Raw genomic sequence first — 10,524 nt, 5'->3', positions numbered from 1 at the left:
ACGGCTTCTTAAAACCCTTTTCAACCTAAAACTATTGGGAAACCACACTAACACCATGTATTGAGGCCAATATTCAAGTGAAGGCAGTTCATAATATCATATATGTGAATTGGTGATGTTTGCGGATACTATACTATTCGGCATAATACAGTTTCTGGCTAATTTGTTTATATCTTGCTCTAAGTGAGATCTAGCCATAACTTTCTCTGTACGGGTAGTTTATAGAACATAATGATGGACGATATATATACACAGAGATTATAACTACTTATAATATCAAAAACAACTTCAATGCTGATTCTTTTTAAGAGATGCCTTTACATAACTATGTAGGACGTTAAGCACCGACTTTTAGTATTGTCGTAGTAACGGACGCTTTCCTCTATAGTGACCCAGCCGGTTAAACCTGTCTCTTTCTCTCTGCATCGTAATTGCCGTAGTAACGGATGATAACGATTAGTAATGCTTTTGTGGGACGCTTTCCTTTATAGTGACCCATCCGGTTAAACCTGTCTCTTTCTCTCTGCATCGTAATTGCCGTAGTAACGGATGATAACGATTAGTAATGCTTTTGTGGGACGTTTTCCTTTATAGTGACCCATCCGGCTAAACATGTCTCTTTCTCTCTGCATCGTAATTGCCGTAGTAACGGATGATAACGATTAGTAATGCTTTTGTTGGACGCTTTCCTTTATAGTGACCCAGCCGGTTAAACCTGTCTCTTTCTCTCTGCATCGTAATTGCCGTAGTAACGGATGATAACGATTAGTAATGCTTTTGTGGGACGTTTTCCTTTATAGTGACCCATCCGGCTAAACATGTCTCTTTCTCTCTGCATCGTAATTGTTGTAGCTTTTGTGGGACGCTTTCCTTTATAGTGACCCATCCGGCTTAACTTGTCTCTTTCTGTCTGCATCGTAATTGTTGTAGTAACGGATGATAACGTTTAGTAATGCTTTTGTGGGACGCTTTCCTTTATAGTGACCCATCCGGCTAAACCTGTCTCTTTCTCTCTGCATCAACATTCGTTTATCCGCCAGATTATCGATTCGGAAGAGCATCGAGGTAGAATGCACAGTTAATCTAGTTACAGTTTTGCTAATCATCCTTTCTTTTGCTGCTTAATAACATTAATATTCATGTTCGTCATATTTTATGTATGAAAGCAATTGACGGTTTATAACTTAATTATAATTTTGAATATGTACAAAATATTATTCTAGAAACATTGAATAGATATATTTGATTGACGTATTAAATCTAGTTGGATTTGTTTAGCCAAATTACAACAAATATATTGTAATTGTACACGTTGAATTGATTGCAGAATATTAAAGATAGATAAAGATGATTTCTCCGTGCTTTTCCTGATATTTTTTTCCCAAATCATATCTACTAAGAGCTAATAAGAACTGTTTCGATGACAAGTACTGGTAAGTACGGATGATAACGTTTAGTAATGGTAAGTACTTGTCTTACATGTGCAGGCATAACCTCGTGTTAATAGATGAGCATTTAATCATTTTAATTTGATTGCGATATTTGAGTGTCTGATAACTAGTACATGGTATCATTAATTCATAGATTTACTTGTTTGTAACTTGCGACAAAAAAACCCCGACATGTCAACAGAATGCTAATTTAGACTCAAATTCATTGACTTTAGGACAGTATCAAGGAAGGGTTTGTGGTTTCTGCTTCGTCGACGACACCCGCTGTGTAAATCTTAGTCAATCCAAGTACGTGTAAGTAATGTCAACAGAGATGTAGCAAAAACACAGGTATACTAACGGGCACCAACCACGCCCAACTTCATATCCACAACAATATAAACTGCACCTCTTAATTCTGAGTGAGGCTATTAAGACGACCGTAACAAATCTCCATCATTTTTATCAACCTGCTTCTCTTGAAACCTTTCGATACGAAGTTGTCCGTCAGTTGCCGACATCTTGCATCAAAGTCGTCATATTTGGATCAAATCTTTGGATATCGAATCATCTGCACCATGGATTGGATTTACTATCATGGTGGCAAAACGAACCAGAGAAATATATGTGTTAGTATATGATGGATACCGTCTGTGTATCTCATATTTTAGTACATATTTGAAGTAGCTTTTATGTCGGGTATTCTAGAAAAAAACTCTCTGTCTTCAATAAAACTATACACATTTTTTTCTGTTTTCCAGACAATGTTCGTTGTACAATAACCAGCATTACCTAGCTGTTAACATGGAGACTAGGCGTTCGTATACTTAGTGTATACAAGTTACAGGTGTGTCTAACGTCTCCAGATCGGATCGTTCGTGTTTCTCTATCCTGACGCGGTGATCTCAGTATGTTAGACCTTCATGGTAACAAGGAGATGCTCATCCCTTTTAACATTGTAAGTTATGTATAAAGTTGCAGTAGTTTGCCAATAAACAACATCAGGCTTACACAACGGCACGTTATTTCGCTTACGTATGGTTACGCAAAGGCTGTATACACGTGTAGACGGCCCAGATATTTTGTCAAGGATCAGTGGTTAAAAATCATTTAAAAAAGGATGTCACGTTTCAGAAAACGTGTATGCTAGCGAGTATTGGGGTACTAAACACAAATGTACCGTAGGGGACGGGTGCAGACACACGGTTATTAGAAGAAGGTTTTAGGTAAGTATAATATATCCCTATTAACATTAACAACATGTTTAATATGTGAGGATGGGAGAGATTTTTAAGACAAAACAATGTGCATGGCGATTTCTTCAAATTCTCGTTCTGTTAAAAACTACTGCTCATCGGTAATGATAGGTCACAGTACAAAATATTCCAACCAGTGTGATAAAATATCAATGATAATTTTTTATCATGTTAACCTTCAGCAGGCCTATGTTTTCAGTAGGCCAATGTTTTCATTAGGCCAATGTGTTCAGCAGGCCAGTGTTTTCAGTAGGCCAATGTTTTCATTAGGCCAATGTGTTCAGCAGGCCAGTGTTTTCAGTAGGCCAATGTTTTCAGGAGGCCTATGTGTTCAGCAGGCCAATGTTTTCAGTAGGCCAGTGTTTTCAGCAGGCCAGTGTTTTCAGCAGGCCAATGCTTTCAGAAGGCTAATGTTAAAAGGATAAAACTGCAGCAAACAGTGGACAAAAACATTTCCAATCTCTTCCCACAGTATTAAAATGAGAATCTACCATGATAATTGATTTGCCACCGATATATATGTACCCTTTAACTTCCGTATGAACACGCACAATAGAGAAACCATACTTAGCCTACACCTAACATTGTTATATATCAGAATATCAATACTACGTCCAACTATTTGATTGTTCCATTGAGATAAAGGTTTTATACGAAAATTGTTTTTGTGTCCGCTTCCTCTCATTCTTCTTTGGACTAAATGTACCGTATACAGCTTACAGTCAACACTATTTCTGTGATCTATATCCATCCAGTCCTAATACAAAGATTGTACATCTCATCACGTCCGCTCTAAACAGTATACATGACATAGGTCATATCAACAATGGAAAGAAGATCTTCTTCAGCAGGAAAATATTGGCAAAATAAATCTTCATAATTATGAGTGTGTTAAGAATTCGATGCAAATGGCATACATGTATGTATGCTTTACCGAAACAAAGCTGCACTCGTATTAATTTTGACTGCACATGCATGTAGGTACATGCAGAACTCGTGATAAGAACAATTTTTTTCTTAGACACAATAATAATACATATCCTCTTAATCGATTTCCCGTATCAAACTTACATTGCTTGTTTTGTTTATTTAAAAGGTATGAATTGTTTTCAGGTTTTATCCTACTAGAGTCGGACAACCAACATTAAAAAGAAAATATTATTTACCAAGATCTGTATGTCACTGAGTCATCGATAATAATTTGAAATATTGTATATCAAAGTAATTTAATTGCATAAGACACAGGTTATAAAAAGCACTTGTAATTTATTGTATTTTTGTCTTGAGTCATATTGTAAGCTATTTTACTTCTACATTTTTTATATAATAAAACTAGAAAGACAGAAACACAAACACCTAGGTTCGTTAAGTACTACAGACTTGTATTTATGGTAATACTTGGAAACTCCTGGATTCTGGGAGATTGTATCTAGACTTTGCAGGACAGCAATGAAATATGTATTTTCTCCTTTTTTACCTATGTCTTGTCTGTTATTATTATCATTATTATGAATTCCGTAAGTCATTGCCAGAATACCGGCATAGTTGTTGGTGTTGTTACTTAAGAATTGGAAATTCTGGTTAGTATCTTGACTTTCTATCAGGTAGAATGTCAGATCACTTTGTCTACATATGATAAAAAAACACAAGAAAATACTCTTTTTCAGATATCGAAGATGAGTTCCAAACCCCAACACAGCAGTTACCGCATCCTGCTGATGCTGCTGACGTGTTTCTTTTTTATTGTGACCTTTGTCATCAACTATCTGGCCGTCGGTGATATTGGTATATCTATCGGTAAGTTGTTCATTCCGTAGACGATCAGGTCATTGTACCAGGTGATAGGACGATTTCCGTTGGTAACAAATTTCAGTTTAAGTATTAAGTATTAGTTTCGCTTCTACCAGATAGTTTCTATTCTTATTAAAAGTGTATCACACCTATATAAGAATGTTAAATCGTTACGAAAAACATGAATCTGAAGAGCATTGCTCAACGAAATCGATATGTAATTTGCACGTAACACTTGCGGATGTACTATTCTCAGCTAAACACGCGTTTAAATGTTCTAGGTAAAAATCGCATGTTTAATGAGATTATTTAAGAGTTGAATATAGATATATAATGACTTGAAGTTTTTTTTTATATTTCGTTTTCTTGTTCATATATAGGTCTCTACGAGAGCACTACTGCCAACATATCGGATTATTTCTACCTGGAGATAACTCCTGCTGGTTGGACATTCTCAATATGGGGTTTTATCTACACTTGGCAAATTATCTGGCTTGTTTACGGACTTTCTACTATCTGTCGAAAGTCAAACAGTGGTGTGTACATTTATCAACTTCCGGTCATGCCATCTACAATCTATATTACTTACATTCTCAATCTTTGTTTCAACGTTGCCTGGATGATGCTATTTGACCGAAAGTACATAAACATTTCTCTTCCGACTGCCGCGATCATGGCATTGACATTGTTCGTTATACTTATCATTTCCTGCCGGGCAGTACACAATAATCTCAGTGTCTTGATTAAGGATGGCGCGGGTAAGGAAGCATGGTTCATACGTTTTTTCCTTCAAAACGGAATAGCATTTTATGCCACTTGGGTCACTGTTGCGACCCATCTCAATCTTGCTATGGTGATGCACTACAGTGGAGGAGTAGCCAATGACATCGCCTGTACCACTGCACTCGGCATGCTGATATTTTTCGTAATCTTGTGGTTCCTGACAGAGATCACCCTTCTTGACAACTACACAAGATACCTGTTCAGCCCTTACATCGTCCTCGTCATAGCCCTATCAGGTTCGTTGGCAAAAAATTTTGACCTTGACCTTCGGTACCGGAACTCGATTACATCTTTTATTCTATTAGGCATCAGTGGGTTGTTCTTGATTTTGAAACTGATTATAATCCTTGTTCGTCACAACCGCGCGCCTTTATCTGCAAGTGGCCATACGCCCACGAGTTCAGAAAAATCATTCAAGTTGGAAGCTTAAACGTCTTCAGAAGGCTTTCCAGAAACAGTTTCAAACGAGACATTGCTGAATGAATTTTTGCGATATACCTCAATATGAACTTTTCATTGCCACATATTATTGGAAATATATATATTGTTAAATGCCGATGCTCGATATGAAAATTCGGGACATCAGATTCGCTTATTATTTTTTGCCAGTAATATATATTTTTGATTTGATAATAACTGACATCATCACTACAGTGAGTAAGATATGACTTTCGAATCTCTCCCAGAGTGCATTGCGGTACCCTACATATCACCTCAGTAAATAACTCACACCTTTTTAAGATTCTTTAAACACGTATTTGTGTCTAATAACTAATTATTTAATTGGTTTTCTCTATTTTGTTATTTATGTCGATATTTTGAAAAGAAACATTTGTTAGCCTGAAAAATGATTACGTTACTCTCAATAGTTATGCGGATCGGAGAGTAATTCTTTACCGAGAACCAAAGGATTTTATCGTTGTAGACCTTAAGTTACTTCTATATGGTAAAAATAACTTCTCTAAGGAAGACAATGTAAAAATACGTCAAATCACACACACTCTCTCTCTCCGTGTAATTTTTTTTCAACATGTTTTGTCTTGTCATTATGTACTTTGTTAAGTGGTGAAAGAGCTTAATAGAAAAAACTTGAAATTGTTCCATAAAATATGAAATATGTTTAAATAAAAATTGACTACATTGATCAATATGGCTATAAACGTAGTAAAATTTATCGCAGAAAGATAATGGCGTTAACGCTGATCGATGGCATACAAAACAAATGTTTCCTTCGTTGGTGTTATCCAGGATGCCACCATATTTTTGCCCGATTTCAAACTTTGACCCTGACCGCGAAGTCAGCTGTTGGTAGTCGTTAACAGAAGTGTATTTTTACTATTAATGAACGACATCTCTGAAAGAGATTGATAACTTTCGTACTTTTGATCAACGAGAATATCGCTTTCTAATCACTTCGTTGAAATTCGCCGACACAAATGAAGCGTTGGCTGAACAAGGTTAGTTCCATCAAATGATTCCCGTTTCTGATTTTCGCTAATTTGGTATATAAAAACAGTTTTGTAAGCAGTTTTTACCAAACAACATCATAAATTGGTAGAAAAAAGGTAAAACAGCCTATTTAAAATAACGACATCTTGTTGTCAAGCGTAATGTCAAGCTATTGACGCAAAAGAGCGCAGTTATATTTCCCCAACTTTTATAAACACCGCTTGTTTTTATGTTTGAATGTATGTGATATTTCACATAAACCATTAGATATCCTCTAATATCAAATATATAACACTTTGCATATCAGAACAGATGCAGTTTAGTTGTGTCTGCCTATGCCATTTTCTAATATTTGCCCTCGAATTGCATAATCGATGTTTGTCTCTTGTATACGCTTACAATAATTTGGATATGGATGGATCCAGTATGATCGCTTTAGTGTCATGATATGGCATTATGTCATGACGTCACTTTGGAGACTCTTGGCGTGGAGTTATGAAGATTCCGTCAATGAGAGGAATATTTAATTGTATATAGGAATAAGTCATGACTGTGGTTCCTGTGTCAACTTCACTACATACACACATCGTATCATAATAATAATGAGATACTACATGGAATAAGTATCTCACTGACTTTACACATGCATAATTGAGTGTAAATTACAGAAGACTATTAAAAATGACGAAAGTTATTTGAGACTTTTTGTTTTTTACTGACTCCTTAATAATACCTACCAAGACGTTTGTCTTCATTGAAACTTTTGATTAGGAATTGTATCACATCTGTCCGGCGAGCTAGATAACCAGTTGTTCGATTGTCTCAAAACTTCCGGTTAATTTTGTTGTCTTATATGTCTGTTGTTTAAATATGGTGTTGCTGCCTTTCCTGTTTCGACTGCTTCGTTACAGTTGAATGTTTTACTGTGTCATTTCTGCCGTCCGTGTATCTGATGTTTTGCTACAGTATATGGTTCCTGTCGTCCGTGTATCTGACGTTTTACTAAAGTATATGATTCCTGTCGTCCGTGTATCTGATGTTTTACTACAGTATATGGTTCCTGCCGTCCGTGTATCTGATGTTTTACTACAGTATATGGTTCCTGCCGTCCGTGTATCTGATGTTTTACTATAGTATATGGTTCCTGCAGTCCGTATATCTGATGTTTTCCTACAGTGTATGGTTCCTGTCGTCCGCGTATCTGATGTTTTACTACAGTATATGGTTCCTGTCGTCCGTGTATCTGACGTTTTACTAAAGTATATGATTCCTGTCGTCCGTGTATCTGATGTTTTACTACAGTATATGGTTCCTGCCGTCCGTGTATCTGATGTTTTACTACAGTATATGGTTCCTGCCGTCCGTGTATCTGATGTTTTACTATAGTATATGGTTCCTGCAGTCCGTATATCTGATGTTTTCCTACAGTGTATGGTTCCTGTCGTCCGCGTATCTGATGTTTTACTACAGTATATGGTTCCTGTCGTCCGTGTATCTGACGTTTTACTAAAGTATGTGATTCCTGTCGTCCGTATATCTGATGTTTTACTACAGTATGTGGTTCCTGCTGTCCGTGTATCTGATGTTTTACTACAGTGTATGGTTCCTGTCGTCAGTGTATCTGATGTTTTACTACAGTATATGGTTCCTGCCGTCCGTGTATCTGATGTTTTACTATAGTATATGGTTCCTGCAGTCCGTATATCTGATGTTTTACTACAGTATATGGTTCCTATCGTCAGTGTATCTGATGTTTTACTACAGTATATGGTTCCTGCCGTCCGTGTATCTGATGTTTTACTATAGTATATGGTTCCTGTCGTCCGTATATCTGATGTTTTACTACAGTGTATGGTTCCTGTCGTCCGCGTATATGATGTTTTACTACAGTATATGGTTCCTGTCGTCTGTGTATCTGATGTTTTACTTCAGTATATGATTCCTGCCGTCCGTATATCTGATGTTTTACTACAGTGTATGGTTCCTGTCGTCCGTATATCTGATGTTTTCCTACAGTATATAGTTCCTGTCGTCTGTATATATGATGTTTTACTACAGTATATTGTTCCTATCGTCCGTGTATCTGATGTTTTACTTCAGTATATGATTCCTGCCGTCCGTATATCTGATGTTTTACTACAGTATATGGTTCCTGCCGTCCGTGTATCTGATGTTTTACTTTAGTATGTGGTTCCTGCCGTCCGTATATCTGATGTTTTACTACAGTATATGATTCCTGTCGTCCGTGTATCTAATGTTTTACCACAGTATATGGTTCCTGCCGTCCGTGTATCTAAAGTTTTACTACAGTATATAGTTCCTGTCGTCTGTATATATGATGTTTTACTACAGTATATGGTTCCTGCCGACTGTGTATCCGATGTTTTACTACAGTATATGGTTCCTGTCGTCCGTGTATATGATGTTTTACTACAGTATATGGTTCCTGGCATCCGTGTTTCTGATGTTTTAGTATATTATTCCTGGAGTCGGTGTGGAATAGTATCTTTTACCACGTCTCTGTTGGGGTAACATGAAAAAATTTGAAATATCATATGAGATGGAACTAATGCTAGATTCTGCTGATCACATGCAATTTTGTAAACATTCGTGAAAACCACAGTTTATGAGACTGATACGGAATCCGAATTGGCGGTATTCTCAATTCTCAACAGCACAATTCACAATGGGAATCTTCAGAAAATCACAGCACGTTACTTCATATCACATATTCCTAATAAATAGCATTTTAGATATTGTGGTAAATACCACACATTTGTTGACTTGGTTTGAGGTCAACATGTGTTTTGTTTAACCAGAGGACTAAATTGTTGCACGAGGACGAAGCCAACAGCTTGGTCATAGAAGTACATGTTACTGAAAATCCACTCTACATATGTTTTGTTATACCTTCTATCGTTGATATCTAAAAACCGAATCATCATAGAAAAAAATTTTATATCATGATCTCACAGGTTTCCGTTTTGGACTTTTCTAGGGGAAACAACCCGTGCTAATGCGTTGTGTTTCACTTCTGTATATTCTGACAACAGTTCCTCTGGCACATGGATGAATTTGTCGGTGACCGAACAGTAATGAGCTGTGATCAGTGAACGTCGAGATGTTGACCGCTAACCATTGTATGTGGGGAAACATGGGGAATTTCAGACTTTATACACTATAGAAAAGTGTAGAGAATAAATAGTAAATGTGTAACAAATTATATTGAATACAGTTTATTTGAAGTTATTAAGCTAAAAAAATCTGAAACGAGGATTGATAAGAAGGATAATTAGTTAACTCTGAAGAGCAATTGACATCTACACTGACTTACTATGGTCACAACTTGTCATCTACAAAGCATATTCAATAGTGGAGATGATGAGGATTATTGTAGAATATAGACTGTACATGTAAATGCATTTAAGGCTTTATACAGAGGACATATAAGAATCATCATACTGCAGCCACGTCTTGTAAAACACTTTGAGGTCATTGGAAATGTCCAAAGATGGCCCCTCAAATAGCATTTAGAATGAGTAAGCTGTCCTTACTCGAGAAATTACAACTAGACGTGCAAGACAGAATTTTTCAACCCTTGACAACCCTGGGGTTACAAAACTGATACTGACTTTTGGAATCATCATATTTACAAATGAACAGAATCAATACGTGATTCAGTGAACAACTAGATATAATGAAACGGCCCCTTTTCCATAGTACCAGTCTTTCACAAAAAATTTTATCATCAAACACTGACTGGTCACTCTTGATCAACCACGGAGGAACCAATCGATACGCCATATTTATAGTAA

At 36.6% G+C, this 10,524-nt stretch overlaps 1 protein-coding gene across 1 annotated transcript; it reads left to right on the top strand.

Annotated features, from left to right (window-relative positions):
- The first annotated feature begins 2,623 nt into the window (after positions 1-2,623).
- On the top strand, positions 2,624-5,690 carry LOC132550063 (uncharacterized). Its single transcript, XM_060214073.1, has 3 exons — positions 2,624-2,656; positions 4,354-4,483; positions 4,858-5,690. The coding sequence occupies exons 2-3, from the start codon at positions 4,363-4,365 to the stop codon at positions 5,688-5,690; spliced, it is 954 nt and encodes a 317-aa protein (XP_060070056.1). The 5' UTR covers positions 2,624-2,656; positions 4,354-4,362.
- The last annotated feature ends 4,834 nt before the right edge of the window (positions 5,691-10,524 follow it).

The sequence above is a fragment of the Ylistrum balloti genome, unplaced genomic scaffold (genome assembly GCF_031769215.1).
Source record: "Ylistrum balloti isolate Yb309-2 unplaced genomic scaffold, AGI_CSIRO_Ybal_v1 Utg370104, whole genome shotgun sequence".
Classification (NCBI taxonomy): domain Eukaryota; kingdom Metazoa; phylum Mollusca; class Bivalvia; order Pectinida; family Pectinidae; genus Ylistrum; species Ylistrum balloti.
The sequence above is the reverse complement of the archived record's forward strand: the minus strand, read 5'-3'. Positions and strand labels throughout refer to the sequence as shown.

Bases quoted from the DNA above. Each gene is read 5' to 3' on its own strand.
- LOC132550063 (XM_060214073.1), top strand. From the start codon at position 4,363: ATGAGTTCCAAACCCCAACACAGCAGTTACCGCATCCTGCTGATGCTG. The intron at 4,484-4,857 runs GTAAGTTGTTCA...GTTCATATATAG, and splicing joins TGATATTGGTATATCTATCG to GTCTCTACGAGAGCACTACT.